This window comes from Macrobrachium nipponense, chromosome 11 (assembly GCF_015104395.2).
Source record: "Macrobrachium nipponense isolate FS-2020 chromosome 11, ASM1510439v2, whole genome shotgun sequence".
Classification (NCBI taxonomy): domain Eukaryota; kingdom Metazoa; phylum Arthropoda; class Malacostraca; order Decapoda; family Palaemonidae; genus Macrobrachium; species Macrobrachium nipponense.
The window spans coordinates 9,746,288-9,767,504 of NC_061087.1; the positions used below are offsets into that span (position 1 = coordinate 9,746,288).

Here is a 21,217-nt window from a genome sequence, read left to right on the forward strand (position 1 = left end):
TTCTGTAAAGTGACATGGACCTTATGCTAATCTTGTACTAATGTCAGTTTGGATATTAAGCCTACTTTTACTATGTTTTTGATCTGTATGATCAGTTAGACCGAAAGTTCTTGGTTTTCTCACGTTTCATTTTCCTCCGTGGCAAAACCTTTATTTATACGTAGCATCACGTTTTATATACTTCGTGATCAAGTTAATCATATATATATAATTATCACATCACCGTGATTAATATAAATCATTTGAGCTACAAATGTCCTTTAATATCTAATTCGCTCTACCTCGGAATTGCTATATTTACATATATGTAAACCGAAGGGGAATTTTTAGTTGATAATAATTTCGTCCCCTCATGGGATCGAACCACCGTCCAGCGGACAGGCACAAAATCAGGACGACATTGACGTTACCGATTCAGTTAACAGCGAGGCTAGTAAGTTTATACCACTTCTGACCTTACAAATCACCGTCGAACTCGGTTTTTTCGTAATTAGAATCGATATGCAACCCCCTCTCTACCATGTTAGCCAATTTGAATGTTTGACGAACGTAGCCATGTTATGAATAATTATCACATCACCATGATTCATATAAATCATTTGAGCTACAAATGTCCTTTAATATCTAATTCGCTCTACAGTAGACCCTTGACTCACGAACGCATTGACCCACGTACAACTCGATCCCCGACCAAAATTATAGGTAAAATTTCACCCTTGACCTACGAACTAACTTTGAGATACGAACAAAAAAAAATGCGGAAAATAAAAATTCTGTTTGGGTCATGAACTAATTTTGAGACATGAACATTTGAAAAATGCTGGAAATTTCTGGAAAATAACAATTCACTTTGTTTCACAAACTAATTTTTAGACACAAACATTTGAAAAATGCGCGAAATCGCCCAGCACACGTGAGAGCGTTTGAGTTGCCATGGGAACAGCCATCCTCCAGCCGCCCACGCACGGCGTCACCCACGCATCGCTCTTTGTCTCATCTCATTGTGTACAAGACGTTCGTCAATTCGCTTAGCATTTTTGCGCTAAAACTTGTGATTTTCTTCATAATGGGCCCTAAGAAAGTGAAGAGTGGTGGTGAAAGTAAGAAAGTGAAGAGTGATGGTGAGAAGAGGGTGCAGAGGAAGATAACCATTGAAATAAAGAAAGAAATTATAGAAAAGTTTGAACGTGGTGTTCGCGTGACCGATATCGCAAGTGAGTACAAGATGGCCAAGTCGACAATTTCGACAATTTTGAAAAACAAGGATGCCATTAAAGCAGCAGGAGCAACTTGCTCGGGAGCAATCAACTGACGAAGAGGAGGCTGGGGAGGAAGTTACAGATGTCAGCAGTGATGTGATAAAAGCCGCATTGGAAAAGTGGAATGATGTCCAGTGCTTCCTTGAATTGTATCATCCGGACAAAATTGTTACGAACAGGATCGTGAATATGCTCAATGAAAATTTAATGAGCCATTTCAGAAAAGTTATGCAAGGAAGGAAAAGGCAACAGACATTGGATAAGTTTTGTGATTAAACGTTCACCAAAAAAACCTAGAAGAGTTGAATCTCCGGAACGAGATCTCCCCGACCTGGATGGGGGAGGGTCTCCTTCCGCACAATAACCTCCTCCCCACCCACCACCCTCCTCTTCTCTTGTCCGTCAAGCCAGAAGTCTCGCCAGTCATAGTAAGTGTTCACTTTACAAACGTTTTTATAGTGTTAGTTTACCATTTTTAAATTATATTATTAGATATTAAGGTTTTTTACACTGACTTTTACATTATCTGTGTAAAAATAAGGCAAAATATACATAATATATATTGGTTCGTAGGGGTCGAGAACCAATTAATATTATTCCCATTAAACCTTATGGGGAAATTAGCTCCGAGTCACGAACAATTTGGAACACGACCAAGGTCTAGGAACGGATTGTGTTCGTGAGTCAAGGGTCTACTGTACCTCGGAATTGATATATTTTCATATATGTAAACTCATACTGAAAAGGTGATGGGTTGTAATTTCAAAGGAACAAACAATGCATGAAGAGATACTAGGCATTACCTACCACATCTGAAATCTACAGATCTGCAACTTGGATAATCAGGACAGCTAATGACGACTGTAACATTATGAATAGATAGAATATAGAATTTAGGCCAAAGGCCAAGAGCTGGGACCTATGAAGTCATTCAGCACTGAAAGGCACATTGGCAACAAAGTTTGAAAGGTTTACCATGAGGAAAACCTTCCAGTTGTACTAAGAAGCAATTGCTAGGAGGTGGAATGTTAAGATGTTAGAAATATATGAATGGAGGTACAGCATAAGGAATGACAGAGGTTGCAGCTAGGGGCCAAAGGGATGCTGCAAAGACGCTTAAGTAATGCCTACAGTGGACCACGTAAGGTGCAATAAGGGTTCTAACCCCCTTCAGGAACATTGTGCATAGAGGGTACCATATTGTGAGTGATACTCATCCAAGAAGAATAATCACACTTCCTTAAACAGATTATTTCATTCTTAGTTAACAGCACACTAGTCCAAATAGTAGTAGTACATGTAAGTTGTGCTAATTCTAACAAAACTAATGCATTCATCTGAAATAAAATATCACAATAATATGAGATATACTAGTTACACAAAAAGGTATCACAAAATCAAAAATTCTGCATTTCTACAGTTAAGACCTTAACAGTATGCATATGTTACCTGAACTCTGAAACTAAGCGGGCCTTCAGCATCCTGGAAAACTGCTCTAAATTCTTGGACTGGGATGTACTTAATCCAGAACCTAAGAGAACCATCTTCTCCAAGAAAGGGGGCATCACAGGTGGTTTTTTAATCATACTGTTCATGGGAGTATCTAGAGCAGCAATTATTTCTTCACTTCCCATGCATAACGATGCTAGTGACCTAATATTGACAATTAAAAATGGCATATTAAAATCATGAGGAAAATAAAAGCTAAAATACAGTAACTGTAGCAAACAATTCCTATGCTTCTTGTTGATAAATTTAAAAAATTTATTTGTCTATTGCAAGACAAATTACAATAACATTTATATACCATGCAAAAATAGTAAAACGTATAACTTTTATTTCACTTCTATAAAAATTTATCACACCATAATTAACGAATACTAACATGATTCGGTTTCTGTTTAAATAAGACTCCCTTGTCCTCAAACCACCTGTAACTCTGAAAGATTTATGATAACACCAGGAGTTATCCATGTTTCCTACAAGTTTGCCTGATTCTAGTTGTAAAATTTATTATGTAACAATATGCAATGTGTTTACAAATATCTTTCTGTCTAACAATGATAGAGCGTTGATAATAAACTCTAAATTTAGGCTTATCATTATCCAGCCCAGCGTCAACCTCTCTCATTGCTATACAAGTGCTGGATGCAGAGTGAAGGTATTCTGGTCTGAGCTTCAAGGGAGTATGTAAATTCCCTAGGTTCAGGACTTGCCATCGCAACCCTTGCTAACATTACTGACAAATTTGACAATGCAGATACACTATAAGGCTATACTGTTTCTTGATTAAGATTACATAATTCATTTTTATGTTTTCATGCCTATATTTGCCATATAAGATCATCTTAGGTGTTGCGATGCCTTTAGATTACTGACTTCCACTTCTTTTTCTGGAAGACTTGTTGTCAGCCACAGAATTTTTTCATGAACTCACTGTTATCAAGAGATGATTATCCTCATCAAAAGAATGGTTGTACAGAGTGTCTGCAGTGGAACTAATGACTACTGATCAATACCTCACTGAAGTAGCCTTCAGAGTGAGCAAGGAACTTAACACTGGAATTCCCACAGACTTTGGATTAAAGGGTGTTCTGTGACCTCTATGGTTTAAACAAAACCTGTTGACAAAATGGTGTTGTAGATTTGGTACCGGCTAAAAGATGCAGCATAAAATCATGGCTTATTTTCAGGACAAAACTTGAGGATTCTACAAGGAATTCTCCTCTCAATAAGTGCTAAGATGTCCATTTATACACCCAATAATATTCAGACTTCCATATACATAAATCACTCCAACTGAGCTTGATAAGATCATGGTGAATATCATCCCAGTGGGCCAGGGATTTCACGTCTACCTTTCTTGGAAAGCTTACATCAAGAAAAACCTGGTCCATCTCCACAATAACCTTCATCAAACTATAATGAGGTGAGGCCATAAGCAAACCTACTCCATAAGATACAATCCCTGCAACAACTGTGAATATAAGGTCCAAAACGGTTGCCAGATTTTTGTGAGGGTTCATTTATTATCTGCTCCCAACCAGAAATAGTGGAAAAATCTAAAGTAGCAACACAATGATTATCTGTGGCAGTAACAGAGCTCTCCAATTCAATGTGATGAGCACTGTAATCACCAATGAAAATGAAACTAGCCTTGTAGTCAGCTTCTTGAACTGCTACCATTTTTGTATGCAGGGAGCTACAAATGGATTTATCCAAATTTGGGTTCCTATAACTAGCAAAAACATGACATTTTTATAATAAAATAAATATTTGTATATACTTACCAAGTACATAATTACATAGCTATAAGTTTCTAATACTACGGCAGATAAAAATTTGAACAATATTGAAAATTATGATAGCACTCTTTTATTTTGGATGTAGGTAACTTGCCCCATCCACTTTTGGAGAAGAAGATTTATGACCACTCTGTTGGTAGTGCCTGCTTGCAGCAGCTCAGTTCATCTACTAGAACATTTAATTTTCCTTGGATGAATTGAGTTAGTATCATCATCTGGATGCTCTCTGCCCACAACAGTAGCTCTCTAGTTTCTTGGTAGAGAGAAAAGGAATGAGTTCCTCCTTAGTTCTTCATATATGCTAATGCTGTCACGTTATCAGAGTCAGCAGTTATTATTTTGTTGTGTGTCAGTGTTGAGCATACTTGAAGTGGCTAGACATATTGCTCTCAACTCCTTCACGTGATGTGCAGGTTCTTCTCTGTTGGAGACCACATCCCCACAATTTCTTTGCCATCCAACAGAGCTCTCCAACCTACATCCGACATGTTTGAATAAAATGTTAGGTTGGGGTTCAACTTGTGTAATGACTTTCCTTCTGCAAACCTGCATTCTTCTAGCCACCACTGAAGATCCTCTTTGATCTCAAAAGATATGGGGACGACTAATGAATTTGGTTATCTTCCTCTTCCAATTGGCTCATCCGCTCGTTGACTAAACAGGAAGGACAAGAGAGACGCTTCGAACTTTCTTCCTGCAACTCTGATCACAGGGAGAAACCTGAAAATAAAGAGTATCTATCGTCATCCCTAAATAAAGTATCGACTGTCTATACCCATGAGGTGTAGCCACTTGGAAAGATGCAAGAACTCTGATGAATACTTGGGGGGGCTGTGGAAAGGCTGAAACACAGTACTACCTGAAATTGGAAGACTTGTCCCTGAACTACAAACATGAGATACTTCCTGAACTCCAGATGTACTGGTACAAGGAAGTATGCGTCCTTCACATCTATTGTTACCATCCAATCCTCTTGCTGAATGGCTGAAAGGACTGACTGGTATGTCTCCATACAGAATATGGTCATCTCTGCAAAAGAAATTCAGGGTGCTGAGATCCAGGACAGGCTCCAACCCTCTGATTACTCTGGGGGGATGAATAGAGTTGTAAAAACCTTCGGCGGTTACGTCTTTGACCAATTCCACAGCCTGTTTCTCTATAAGAGCAGATACTTCCTGAGACAGGGCTGAAAAATTCTTTGAGCCTATTAAGTAGGCTTTAAAGTTGATGGGCGAGGCGGTTAAGGGAGGTTTCTCCCTCCTTGATGACCTTTAGTACCCACAGTTCCACACCTCTGACTTCCCACTCCTCCCAAAACTGTAGTACCTCGCTCCTACAGGTGCCAGAGGATCGATTCTTCATTTTCTAGGGGCAAATCTAATTGCAGGTTACTTACTGGTCCTTCCTGTCTTAAGATTTTGTAAGGGTGTGATTGGAAACATCCTCTGTTACCACAAAAGGGCATTTGAGCCAGAGATACCACTCTCATATTGACAGGAGCCGCAGGTGCAATTACTACGTTCCTCTGATGCTTAGTAGGTTGTGCAAGGAGGTCCTGCGTCAACTTCTTTTGCAATTCTTCAGTGATTCGCTCCAATGTTGAATGTCTAGGGGAACGAAAAGCAGTGACAATCCCTGAGAGGGAGTTACCCTTACATAGTAAATGAACGCCACACTTCCCTCTTTTTTTTCATTACTCCAGTAGTAAAAACTAAAGCTAGTTTTTGTGCGCTGTCTCTACTGCTTTACCTGCCCATCCAAGTACATCAAGCCAGTCCATAGCAAAATTCTCTTGAAGGTTAGGAGAGTCCTGTTTTCTTTGTTAAGAGTTCCTACTGTCCAATCTACGAAGCTTAGGACTTCTAACAACTTAAAAACATATTTAATAAGGTGGTCTACCTCTAAGGTAATAAAGAAGACTTTTGCTAAAGCATAAGCAGACCTCCTACCTGAATCAATAAGACTGGAGAAATCCCCTTGAGAGGAGGCAGATACTCCCCAGGAAGGAATATCTCCAGTAGCATATGACGCTTGTCTTCGCTTCTCTAAACAAGGAGGAGAACAGAAAGTCACTTTACCAAGCTCCCTCTTCTCAGCTAACCAAGAGGTAATCTTGGTGAAAGCCTTCTTACAAGAAGTACCATCTCGGGAAGCCCTGATGTTCCTGAAGGTTGTCACATCATAAATGCCAATCCTAGAAAAGACGGTACTGCTGGGTAAAAGAAAGAAGGGTAGCATACGAGGAGATACTGCAGGAGAGCCAAAAATTAGAAGTTATTTGCTCCTGCTCTGCATCATCTCCCTCCGAAGAAGCAGAAGACACATCTTCTAAAACTTGAAGAGGATTCCGAGTCGTAGATGAGAGGTTCTGAAGTAGGTTCAGAATACTATCCAGTTGTTGCTTGATGTGTGAGTCTCTGTCAGGTTGTTCCTGAGTAGGCAACTGGAAATCTTTGGGAGCCAACTGGGTGGAAGCATGGCTAGATATAGGAGGCACTACTGATTCCAGGTGAGCAGGAGCTGGACACCTGGGCTCATACATTTCCACTGAAATGCGTTCAGGGTGAACTGAACGCTCTGATACTGGAAGCTTAGCAATCGGTCATTCTAACACTGTCCTATTTTGCATATTACTTGAACTCTCATGTTCCATGTTCAAAAGGAACTCAATAATCATACACTGGGTGGCATGTGGCCACTGGGCACTCAACCTCTTTACGCTCAGGCACTGGACACTTGTATACTGTACAATCAGGCGCTGGACGCTTGGATATTGGGCGCTCAGAACCTGGATGCTTTGTGCATTCATAGCTCGGGTGCTGGACACTTGTATAATGCACTGTGGGGCACTGGACACACTGATACTGGGTGCTCAGCTATTAAATGTTCATACACCTGTCGCTTGGACACTGGGTGCTCTGATGCTGCATAACCATATACATATTGGGTGCTCAGAAACTGGGTGTTCAGCCATCGGATGCCAATAATCATATACTTGGCGTTCACCATATGTACACTATGCACTCGGTTACTAGGTGCTTGGACACTTTCTTAGGAGTAGAGCTAATTGATACCTTATAAGGGGGCTCCCAAAAACTACAAGAGGGGAGAGGACTGCACTCTCGCTCTTTCGCACGTTAACCAAACAAGGGAGAATCATCGGCTGGTGTAGAAGGCCTTTTCAGAGGCCTCGAGACATTAGAAAAACATTCACTCCGTCCTCTATATACACCTGTGTCCGAGTCACTTGAGGAAAGAGCACAAACATCTATATGGGCACCTTTCCAATGGCAGCCTAATGAGTCCTGGGATACGTGTTCACCAGGCTCGTTTGAGGGGGCAACTACCTGTGGGCAAACACCACCAACCTCCCTTGGACTACCGGTTTGCTTCCCCCAAAAGGCAAGGGAGTTTAGCAGGGCCCTTGATCTAGGAGTGTCAGTGGGATGAATAGTCACCTCCTCCATTGCATTTGCACTAAAACTGCTCATTTTGTCCATCAGAACTTTAACTGAAGTCCCAATTTAGTCAACTGTCAACACTAATAGACCAAGCTTGCGGTATACCCGAGCCTTGAGATTGCCAATGGCACTGGGTTCGGATGAAAAGGAGCCAGGAATTGGAGTTGAGGGAAAAGTCTGAGGAGGATTAATGGGAGAAAAAGCAGTCAAAGGGATAACAGATACAGGAATATTAACATTATCAATATTATCAATTCTCGGTGAACTGACCTGAGAATCTAATAGCTGCCATTTCCCCTTATTCCAATTCTTACACTCATCATAAGTCATAGTTAAAGAATGAACTTGTCCTCTGCACACACACACAGTATGGGAGTCAAATTTAGCCGGAAGTCAGTCTCGCTTTGAAGCCTTTGCTGCAAAACCTAACACTAGATGAACTAGTCTCATATAATTAAATAAAAAGTCAAAATAAGGAGTCAAAATCACTGATAAAGTCATTCTAAGCTAATATAACTAGCACTACCAAAGTAATGGAATAAGTTACCCAACCGGTGAAAAAACACAACTATCCGATGACCACAAAATTTCAAGAGCTGCTCAGCTACCAAATTGATCTGTTTAGCTACATTGTACCTATTCTTCCCCGGAAGCGGGCAGGGAGAGTTACCTATTTCCAAAACAAAAGAGCACTACGGATATTTCCAAAATTGTTCAAATTTTTAGCTGCCATAGTGTTAGAAACTTACAGCTATGTAATTACTTGGTAAGTTACTTATTATAAAAATAAAAATTTATAAGTCTACTACAGAATTCAACCACCTTTGTTTCATGACATCTAATCATACATTGGGTTATGAGATGCAGAGAAGCCCTCTCTAATATACAGAGCCATTCCACTGGCCCTTAGAATGGCTAAAGTAAAATGTGCTTATTAAACCCTGAATCAGCAATTTTGAAAAAGTGGATATCATAATTGACAGCATGAACATCTAACTCATTTTCATTCTTGTATAAAATACAAAATTTCTGTGACTGATTCTATGGACCGGGATTAAGTTCAACATCACCATAAAGTAGCAATAATATATAAAAACATGCATATACACTAAGAATATTTGCAAAAACATTAGCAAGAATAATTTATACATGTAAAGTCAATACATACTACTGAAAAGTGTAAGCCAATAAAAAGACAGTTATTGGCAGAATTAAACTGGTTATCTAGGAGGAGCCAGCTCACTCAGCAAGGATAAATACATCTCCAGATTTGCCAGACACTGAAGGAAGAGTAGTAGAGATGGTTTTGAAAATAAAGTCATGGGTAATGATAAAGGAAAAAGAAAATGATAGGGATAAGGAAACTGTCATTAAACCATCACATGGTTTAGAAAGACTGTGCATCATCCTTATAATTTTCCATTTCTTTATCAAATTTCAATGATTGATTGCAGCATAAAAGATGATGGCTTGTATTCCCATGGGAAAAAAAAGTAACCTCCAAACTACTCTTATTAGCAGAAAAAACACATTTTACTACAGACTTCTTTCTATTCGCATGAGGGGCTCACACCATATTAATTTCATTCATGTTGAGCAGTAAGTATAGGACGAGAGGGTAATAGAATTGATTTTTTATTTACAGAGATCAAAACTGAACAGCTGCAGAAGGGGTTTCTTTGGTTATATAATTATGCATACAATATCCTATACTCCTGGAACAAATATTATAACCATATCCCTATAAATAAAAGTTTCTTTCTGAACTGGAAGCAGAATAAATAGACTACTATCCTAGGTTTGACAGATTTTTTACTCTACCATTACTTACACAGTTTTGCTGAAAATAAAATATCTAAGATGTCAAGAATTACACTGTCATAATCATCTTCCCAAAGTATTCTTTTAGTCATTCCTACGGCACCATTGTAAGGATACCAAGACCCTCCTCATAAAATGATGTAGTTTGGCCTGCAGTTGTAAAATTATGAATGAGAAAGATATATTTATTCAAATCTGACTAAACAAAATTGCTGCTCATAAAATGAAAAGTTTTAAAGAAACCATACTGGTATCAACTTACCTAGGGGTATGCCCTTGCCGATCTCTTGCTGTATCACTTGCTCCCCATGACCTAAGGAGTTTGATCAGTTCTATATGACCTTGTGTAACAGCGTCATGAAGTGGATTTTCATCACTTTCCCCCACCAGGTACATCAACAATGGCACCATGTTGTAAAAGCATTTCAGCAATGTTGTGAAACCCATGGCTACATGCTTCATGCTGAAAAATTAATTTGTGAATGTATAGCTTCAAAGTATGTTAGCAATAGCCACACCAAAGTAGTATCTTAAGTTGTGATGAAAAACTTTCATAAAACTAGTTCAAACCACAAAACTTGCTTTTGTCTTTAACAATCTAACATTTTTTCCTACAAATATACATGGTACTCTTACTTGACTTTGTATCATCCGATTACTATTGTCTCTTCATTCATTACTGTGTGTAATCTTATGTCTTGTTTGCAAATCATGAGAAGACTATACATATGGTAATGCAATGAAAATTCACTTAGTGAACATGACTTGGAATTAAATATTTTTTAAGTCACAGCTCTCATTGCAAAAATAGTTTTCTTAATTATTACTTACCAAAGGAGTCCATCCTGCATTGTCTTTTGAATTGGGATTAGCTCCATCTTCTAAAAGTGCTTTTACTTTGTCAGCATCTCCCTATAAAAAAATGATATTTTTATAATAAAATAAGGTTTTATATACCATACAGTATACAGTATTCATGGACTCCAGATCTGCGGAATCACATATTCGCGGATTTCTCTCTGAAATATATACTGTATTCTCATTATTCGCAGAAAATTCACCTATTTGCAGTATTTTTCTATGAGAAATATGCACAAATTACATTTTTTTATCTATTTCATCATAAAATGCTCTTTTTAAATAAAACTATTAAAAAAAATGTATAAACATTTTTAGTGGGGTTTTCTTGAATTTTAACTAACAAAATAGGCTGTTTTAAGGAGCCCGGCCGGAACCCTTATATATGGGGGTATAGGGGGAAAAATGCAGTCATGAAATTCATGGAGCTTCATTTGGCAATTGAGAATACATATATAAAATATTTTGTCAAAATTCCTCTTATTTTCGTAGTTACAGGGTAATTAGTAAATGTAACTCAATAAGCCAAAAACATTGATCCATACAAGAAAATGCAATATTTCTTCTGTTATCGTAAATTTTTATAATTATTGTCAAAGAAATTATAAGCAATGGCATCTGTAGAGATTCCATGAGTTGCAGAAGGGAAGTCAGTCAGCTACCAAGTTCAACCACCATTCAGTGCGAGCACAAATCCCAAGTAGTCTACACGTTTGAGTTTCACCTCTGACATTCGCTTGCTTTTACGTATGTTTATCTTTGTTTCGGCAAGAATTTCATCATGCCGATGAGGAAAAGACAGGCAAAACATCTCACTAACATACAGACGAAGAAAATTCGCCCTAAGATGATTACAGAATATCATAATATACACGATATTAGCATAGTTAGTGAAGAGAGGGAGGGTTGCGTAGTAAGTAACGCACCCGTCTTGCCAGATGCACACGTCACACTGTGCCCTAGGCTACAATCTTTGAGTGAAGGGATCTTCATTTATGATAAATAACAGTTTTGGTTTATTAATACCCAAAAAGGAATATGAAATTCATAATCATCATGATCAATATACGTATATTGACTATCTTTGTAAAAAGACAGTACACCGAGTTTCACCTCTGACATTCTCTTGCATTTACGTTTGTTTATCTTTGTTTTGGCAAGAATTTCATCATGCCACAGAGGAAAATACAAGGAAAACATCTCGCTAACATACAGAAGAAGAAAATTCGCTGTAATAAGCCGAGTTAGTGAAGGAGAGAGAGAGAGTTGCGTAGGAAGGAGTCCCCGTCTTGCCTGACGCAGTGCCCCAGGATACGATATATGAGCAAAGGGGTCATCATTTATGATCAAATTATGATAAATAACATACTTTTAGTTTGTTAATACACAAAAATGATATTGTTATGATACAATAAAGTTTGTTCATGCTTACCTGGCAGATATATTAGCTGTATTTTCTGAAGTCCGACAGAATTTAAAAAACTTCCGACACATGCAGTGGTCGGCCAGGTGGTTAGTACCCATTCCCGCCGCTGGGAGGCGGGTATCAGGAACCATTCCCATTTTCTATTCATAATTCTTATTTCCACTGTCCCCTGAGGGGAGGTGGGTGGGTACTTGATTATATATATCTGCCAGGTAAGCATGAACAAACTTTATTGTATCATAACAATATCATTTTGTTCATGAAACTTACCTGTCAGATATATATATAGCTGAATCCCACCGTTGGAGGTGGGAAGGGACAGAATAGAAGGACTTTGGGAAACAAATGCATGCAGATGATTTACATCTTGGTTCCACCTGTTAGCATAGCTGACTTCGTGATTACTGTCACCCAAGTCTGCTTCTGCTTTACTAGAGTTGCCAGCGAGGTAGAGACCTATAAAGCTGGTGCACTCCAGATGATCTGTCAACGGGGGCGTGACCACAATGTGACTAGACCATATTGACCATACCATGAGGGCTAAGAAGTAAAATAAATATATAATATATATATATATCACCACCTGACCAACCTAGCCAAAGTTAAGGTGTTTTAACTAAGGCTTAGGAGTTAAGAAGTCGCCATTGGCGGCGACTCAATAACTAAATTAAGAGCTCTTCCTAACCATTTTCTACAGGATAGGATGATGGTACTTCTTGCCCCCAAGATTGTGTCTGCAGACACGTATGGCCCTAGCGGAGCAGCAGATCTCATATGCCGTCTTCACATCCCGCAAAAAGTGTGAAGCGAACACAGAGTTCTCGCTAAAATGTGGTACTCAGTATGTTACTGAGTGCCATGCTCTGTTGAAATGCTTCCAAGGCCGCGCCCTCACCTCGTGAGCATTCACATCAAAATATATCAAATCTTTGTGCAAACAATGAAGGAGCCTTTTTGAAAGAACTCCTCAACACTAAAGCCAGGGTGTTCTTTGATATGGGCAAGTCTGGTCTTTTTCGGAACACTGCAGATTGTCCGAAGGACTTCGACTTCTTTAGTTTTATGTAGCTAAAACTTGAGACCCGACAGGGCACAGGACTCTCTCTGGCTCTTGCCCAATAACTTTTGCCATCCCTTGATTCCAAGCTCCTGGCCCAAGGACTTGACGGGTTTCCATTCTTAGGCCACGGAAGGTTTAGCGAACACACCGCATTGTGTTCCCTAAAGCCAAAACTTCTGACGATGGCTTAAAACCTCACTAACCCTCTTTGTCGTATCTAGAGTGGTTAGAAAATAGACCTTTTTGGTCACGTGCAATAAGTTAACCAAAAGGAGAGGTTCGAAAGCTTTGACATCAAGAACTTCAGACTACGTCTAAGTTCCATATAGAAAGCTTCGATCTGGACATGCACAGTCAGTCCGTCTGTACTAAAGTCAGGTGACCGACCAGTAGACCAGTCAGACGAATCAAGGACAGCAAGGCTGTACCCTGAAGACCATAAGGCACTATTCTTCGCTGAAGGATGAGTGTCTGGACTGCCTGGGCGATTCAAGCTAAGCAAACCTTGGGGGGTGTATCAACGCAACCCCACGTCGTTAGCAAATCAACTCCTGACTCGAGCTTCTGGTGCCAGGAGAAAGGAGCGAGGAGCAAAAAGGCGATTCAGTCCCGAAGGACGAATGCCTGACAGTCCAACCTGGTCTCATGTAAAACGATCATCGGGGGTGTATAAACGCAACCGACTTCGTCAACAAGAAACTCAGGGCTACCATATGTCGCCTGATCTCGCACGAGTGTCTGACTCCAAGAAAACAGGTGAGACAAAAAGTAGATGGTGAGCGAGTTTCGAGATTGCACAGAACTCAAAGATCGTGAAGGGCTTTGTTGTTTGACAGACGCAAATCTCTGAGCCCAAAGGCCATCAACAACATATTTGCGTATTCTTTAATAGTTGTGACTGCCAGCTTATCCCATTCCTCAAACGAAAAGGTAAGACGGTAATCTTATGCTGTCAACATCTCGATAGTCTGAACGTGGTCAGACTCAGAGCGGAGAGGTTATAGGTACCTTTCGTGTTAGAGTAGACCGACTCTCTCGGAAAAGGTCCTTGGAAAGTGAACTAGGAAGGATGTGACCTCTGTGAATCTAGGATCTTGAAGGCCAACATGGGGCGATCAGCGTCATTGTCGCTCCCTGTGACGTCATAAATCATCTTATTACAATTCCTAAGCGTTTGAAAAAGGGGAAAAGACTAAACATCCATCCCCGTTTAATATCATAGGATGGCGTTTAATGGTACCGCTCTTGGATCGAGAATAAGGGAGCAGAGAAGAAGAAGCCTCTTCGTCCTCAACATAGCATAGAGATGAATAAAAGGACGTCCCTAAAGTCTCCACAACTCTTAACGTACTTCTAAAGAAAGAATCCACTCGGAAGTCAGTAGTTGCTGCCGTCGATCGAGACGATTCGTACGGACTTTTGCAATCCTGTAACGAACCTCTAGAGGATCGTTACATTTTACGTCTGTTGTTATAATAGGCTCTTTCTCGTAAACCCGAACAGGGACCGAGAGAAGATACTTCCTAAGATATGAGAGAGCTGTGGAAGATCAGAGTTGATATGGACCACTGGTTCCAAAAACTCGTTTCGAGGACTGGAGGGACGACCGAATTGCTTCCACTTCTCTCAGATTATGATCCAGGACATCTGAAACCCTCTCCAGATGTCCGGCACCTTCTTTCTATTACCTCAGGTGATACTTGACGCACTGAGAGATGTTCAGAATCATTCCTAGATCTCGAATAAAATTTCAGTTTCCCGGAAGGAAAAACAAATAGAGGTCAGAATTGCAGTCTATTCAGAGAAACAAACTTCTTTAGGAAGGAAATGGTCCCCAGCAAGCTCATCCATTCCCTCACACAGTATGTTTACTTCCCTAATAAGGCTGCGCTTTACCTAAGCAGGAGAGCATATAATAGTGCAATGTTGCGGTAGACTCGTAGTCCTATACCGTGCGGTAACGAGCACCGAAAGGAGAAAGAGATATCTCTGTTGAACATAGTAAGGCAAAACGAATGAAATGTTTATTCATTCATGTAAGAAATCCCCTCAATCTTAGGCAAAAGTCCGTGATTGTAGGGCAGAGATACAGTTAGTCAGTCAATCCCGCAGGAGAGACGTAACTGCCAGCACAGAGATACGGTTATTCAGTCAATCCCGCAGGAGAGAGAGACGTAACCTACCGTGCATGACAGCGCATGAGCTGGTACTGGCTCAGTTGGACTGGAGGACAGTCACGGCAGCAGCTTACGAACGTCGTCTCTTAACTTTATGCCTGGGTTGCCAGCTACCCTATTCTACGAAGAAATAGGTCCATTATTTTTGAGCAGAGACTCTCGAGGCTGGTAAATTTAAGCGAAACAGAAAACACTAAATATATAGATGCGTTTGTGTCGTCATAACACTACCATACAACGGTAAAAGATAAATCGGAAACTCCTGGAAGGCTGCAGGGAGTAACGATTAAATGTCCTTAAAATAATAGACAATAGACCTCTCGGTTGCCATCCGAAGAGGTAACTACAGCAAGCGTATATGACTTGAACCAACCAGTAGTAAAATAACGCAAGGCAAAATATGATATTATATTACAATAAAGTTTGTTCATACTTACCTGGCAGACATATATATAGCTGAATTCGGAAATACAGCTACATACATATCTGACAGGCAAGTTTCATGAACAAAACTTAGAGAATCGAAGCAGACAGCTCAAGCTTCTTATGTTATTGGACATAAGCATTCATTGACGTAGTCTACAAGTCTATTTCTTGTACGAGTCTGCGAATGACGAATGAGAGCTCTTCCGAATCTTGTCAATAAGAGCTTATTCACTTACGCAATATCAAGTTAATGAGATGTTTGTCAATGAGGATTAACCCATTTACGGGACAAAGAGATATTTTGTCAATGAGGGGATACCCACTTACTTGACAAAACGATAGTATATTGTCAATGGGGGAAGTCACTGAATTGACAAAACGTAATCCAGGAAGTCGAGCATTTTATTTTTCCGATTCCTGTTAAGAGACTGGGCTTACGGCAGGTAGAACGACGATGTTCAATTCGGCAGCGTAGTCCCGACTAGAAACTAACAAAATCTATCATCTGAAAAACCCTTTCAGATGGGCTAAAAAGCTTGCAAAATTATCCTAGGAAGAGGAAGAAACTCTCCAACCAGCTTCCTCTCCCGTATCACAACTAATGCCTGCTAAAGCTTAAAATTTATTGGCAGTATGGCAAAGGAAGTCCTGTCTTGCGCTTTCCTGAAGAGCGTCCTTTTGATGAGTGCCTTTGCAAGAATCCTACTGAACGTTGCCGAGAGTCCTGACGTGCAGGACGTCGAGCCTTTACATAACCCGTAACTGCCTTATCGCAAAGTCTTGACTGCGGTAGAGAAAACGAGTTCTTCTCTTGAGCTTTCCTTAACTCCATCCACCTTTGCGAAAAGCAATATAATATTGACAGAGACCTCTTGAATTCACGAAACCCGAGGTCTTGCTGGGTTTCGAAGACGAAATTGTCTGTTCACTTTAAGCTTCCTCCGAAGCACTGCTTACTTCACATTCTTGAGGCCCAAATCTTAAACAAGAGCTTGAAGAGTTCAACAGAAACGTTCAGCCAGGAGACACACCTAGCGTGCACTGGCGCGCGCGCTCGGCGTCCACAGGCGAGGACGCTCGGCGTCCTGGCGTGCGCTCGGCGTCCACTGGCGAGGACGCTTGGCATGCACCCGCGCGCGCCTGGCGTCCATCCGAGCGTCCCGTTCAAGTCGAGCGTCAAAAGAAGCGTGCAGAAAAGCGTCACGCTCCTGACAGGCGTCAAAACAAGCAAGAGAAACTGCCTTCTATTTCATATTTCTCGGTGGAAAGATGTACACGTGATCAGGCGACATTCGCCTTCTTACTTCTCACTGAAACGCATAACGAGAGAGAGGGGACGTGAAGCGTCTTCTTCTATAAAGCTTCTATTTAGAGGGCGCGAGTCCTTCTGAGAGCTCCAACCCCTGCACGGGGAGGACGCCTCGGAGGACGAGAAGCAATCCTTCGAGATTCGTGCACGTGCACGATCTTCCGCAGCCTGGGAAGCGTCAACAGGTCCTACCGAAGGGACGCCAGATAGATGTGGGTTCCCCGTAACCCTCCTTCGGCTTTCCGACATGCCCTCCCCCCCTGGTCCTGGGAGTCCGACAGAGGTCCAGGCCTAGAGGCGTTATGGGGCCGATCTGACGTTCCCTCCTGACGAGAGAGAGGACGTGAAGCGTCCTTTTCTCTAAAGCTTCTTTGAGGGCGCGAGTCCTTCCGAGAGCTCCAACCCTTGCGCGGGGAGGACGCCTCGGAGGACGAGAAGCAATCCTTCAGGATTCGTGCGCGTGCACGCACTTTGGCAGTCTGGGGATTTTCATCAGAAACTGCTGAAGGCACGCCAGATCGGTGGGGGTTCCTCGTAACCCTCCTTCGGCTTTCGACATGCTCTCTCCCCGGGTCCTGGGAGTCAAGCAGAGGTCCCGGCCTAGAGGCGAAATAAGGCCGATCTGACGCACCCTCCACTACACAAGGGGCACTGTCACTGCACTTAGCCACTTCACTATTGCTCTCTAAAGCAAGCACTTTCGATTCTAAGTTACGAATCGAAAGAGTATTAGAGAAAGGGCAATAACCTCTACAGACACTGTTTTAGGGCCTGAAGACAACATTACAGAGTTAGGAGTAACAATAACAGAAGTAGCACTCTTCACAACAATGAAGGAGAGCGATCACCTCTCGCAGACATATTCATAACCCGTAGGCCATACTATAGGGTTAGGCAAAATAAAGTCTACAGGAAGGTTAGCAGGTTCACTACCTGACTTTTGTTTACTGATAAATTGGCGTACATACGAATTCATACTTTTTTCCTTACGGAATTAGACACGTTTACTGATTAATTGCGTACATACGAATCATACGTCTTCCTTACGGAATTAGACAAAGTCTCACACTCCTTACATGACAAATCTCAAGAAAGAAGCAAGACCCATACCTCCTCGTGCATACCAAGTGCGGATCTACCGAAGCTTTCGGTAGCCACACCCTATCTTTCCAGACAACACCCTCTGAAACTAGCCTAACTAGATTCAGATATCTTATGCAAAAATGAATCAAATTCAAATCAATTTAAGATAGCGTATGCCTAGCCACAAATCCAAGTAAATAAATTAAAAGACAATTAGGATACTTAGCGGCAATGAAGTTTCCAAAATCCTAAGCCGGAGGTACTGAAAACAGGTGTTTTCAGCACCGGCGACAGAAAAATTATGAATAGAAAATGGGAATGGTTCCTGATACCCGCCTCCCAGCGGCGGGAATGGGTACTAACCACCTGGCCGACCACTGCGTGTGTCGGAAGTTTTTTAAATTCTGTCGGACTTCAGAAAATACAGCTATATATATATCTGACAGGTAAGTTTCATGAACAAAAAGAAATATACATTCATAATAATCATTATTTATTAACATTGTCTTTATAAAAATACGAAGGAAAACTTTGAACACCCGTATCTCAAAACTATACTTATTGACCTTCAAAATCTATCTTCTCACTTAGTTTTAAAGCTATAACATTGGAATTTGGTATATAACTCAGAAAGACATTATAGAACAATCAAATCAAGCCCTTTTTTCCAATTTTTGTTTTGTCTTTTTTTTAAAAATTTTTTTTTCCTGATTTATAGGGTTTACTTTTTTACCATAATGAAAAATTCATATCTAGCAAAAAAGTTGAAGTCATCCAGTCTCCCTGGTGAATGGATGATAAGACAGTTTGGGTTGTTTCCACTTTGAATTTGGTTTTCTGTAAGTACATATTCAGAGTGCTTACATCCAGAACCAGCCTCCATCCTCCTGAGGCCTTGGGGACTACAAACAGCCAATTGTCGTACCCCAAAGAGCAGGTGTGATTGACTATTTCTATGGCTTCTTTACAAAGAAGGGATGATACTTCTTCAGAGGGGGCTAAAAACCTCTTTGAGCCTACAGAGTAGGCTATCAATATGACAAGCAAGCTGGTTAAAGGAGGCTTTTGTTTGAATGGGATTGAATATCACTCTCTCAGTACTTCTACTATCCAGGATTCTGGCCCCTTTGCTGACCAACATCCCCAATAGTGGAGCCTGGCTCCTATCAGAGTACGGAGAATGAGGTTCTCATTTACGTAAGGCTGGCTTTGCAGATGACTTCTTCATTGCTCATGAAGCAAATTGTTTGCCCGAGATCTGGGAAAGCCTTTTTGCCTACCTCTACCTTGAAAGGGGAGGCTATTGTCTTGCAGACAGGGAAAGGAGATCCTGGGTAGAATTTTTCTGAAGATCTGTTGCAATCTGAAGCACTGTTACTTGCAGGACAAGGTGCTGTCAATCCAATAGGGAAAGGAGGAGGGCAGATTTTTGCGAATGGGTCACTCCCTTTGTAGTGTAAGAACACCACAGTTCCCTTTTCTTTAAGATACCCATTGCAAAGGGAACCAGCTCCCAAGAGCCATCCATTGTACCTTTGTCTAAACAGGAGATAACTCCCGGTAAATCCAAGGTGATATCCTCAGCCACTAAATGTACCAATGCCATTTCAAAGTCAATAAAGTATGTTTTTTCTGAGATATACAAACATGATATCTTTTACATAGAATACCTTCAGTGATAGCTGGTCCAGTAACTGAAGCTTGGTAATAATGTATTGTATTGCCAAGCATCAAAGATTCTCCAACCTTGGACACACCCCAATTTTGACTCAAAATTTTGATGAAAAAAATTAAATAAATAGGAAAGACTGATCTATCACAAGTTGCCGGTACTATAATGGTTGATGCACTGCACATATTTTATTGTCTCATTTCATTGAAGTACCCTAACTTCTGTTGCTACAGCATATTAATTATTGCAGTTTTTTCAGTCCATGAATCTGCCCCCATTCAATTAAAACAAGTATCAGGACTCTCACTTCTACTGCGACTTCCAATGCGCAATGTCTCAAATCAGAATTTTATCTACTTTTATAAAGATAAATGAAGAAGAGAATTTTAGCAACGAAGGCATAATAAAGGATGTGTAAAGTCTTAACTTGATAGGCAGAAAGCAAATACATAATAATTTAGAGGCATTCCAAGTTCCTACCTTAATACAAGCAATATGAAGCATGGTCTCTCCTTTAGAATTCCGCTTATTGATAGATGGAGCACTTGGGCTCATGCCAAGGGCACTCAAGTTAGTAACTTTTAAAAACTTCTTCCCTTCTGGTGTAACTGCCTGCATATCAATCTTTGTAGCAGTAATGGGTACTGTTGATTTATTTAAACTTTTATCCTTTGTAGTTCTACTAGGTGTCTTTGTTTTTGGTTTAACTTTACTGTTATTTGTATCTTTTTTAGACTTTGCTGTACTTGTCTTTGTAAGTGTTGCTTTATCATCTTTTTCAATACTTTTACTGACTAGCTGGTTTTTTTTAGCTTTTGTAACTATGCTTGGACGAGGTTTGGATATTTGGTTCTTAGGTGTGCATGGTAACATTGGTAATAATGGAGCTTCAATTCCTTGCTCAACTCTGAAAAAAACAAGAAAAATTTAAAAAAATAATCTAATAAGTTGCATGAAATGCTCTACACATAATACCTATTTCTAAAATAAAATACTGAATCTGAAAAGCTGGTTCATCACTAAAATATTACTTTGATTGGCCATTTTCATTTCCTGAAAAGGAATCATGGATGAACTGTCCCAGATAGAAAAACAACAGACAAGGCAGACTACCAGTAGCATAGGACACAAGTGGGTGAACACATTAGTCTGACCCAACTCCTTCCCCTAATTATTGTTTATACAACACTGTTAACAACTAATTCCAGTAGTTCCATGACTGCTACATAGAAATTTGTCTTGGTTTGTTCCAGAATGACCTTCATTTATTAACCTTTCATATTTTTTCCCATCCTTATCCACTCTTGGTTTTTACATCTGGTGAATGACAGTTTGGTAAAGAATATCTTCATAAATGCTG

The 21,217-nt window shown here is 40.4% G+C and overlaps 1 protein-coding gene across 1 annotated transcript in view; it reads right to left on the minus strand.

Moving 5' to 3' along the window:
• Positions 1-21,217, minus strand: part of LOC135220066 (BRCA1-associated RING domain protein 1-like) — a 41,112-nt gene that overhangs the window by 15,660 nt on the left and 4,235 nt on the right. The window contains 5 exon segments of the mRNA XM_064257419.1: positions 2,709-2,912; positions 10,109-10,224; positions 10,226-10,309; positions 10,678-10,758; positions 20,338-20,764. Of these exon segments, the coding sequence (XP_064113489.1) occupies positions 2,709-2,912; positions 10,109-10,224; positions 10,226-10,309; positions 10,678-10,758; positions 20,338-20,764 (912 nt within the window).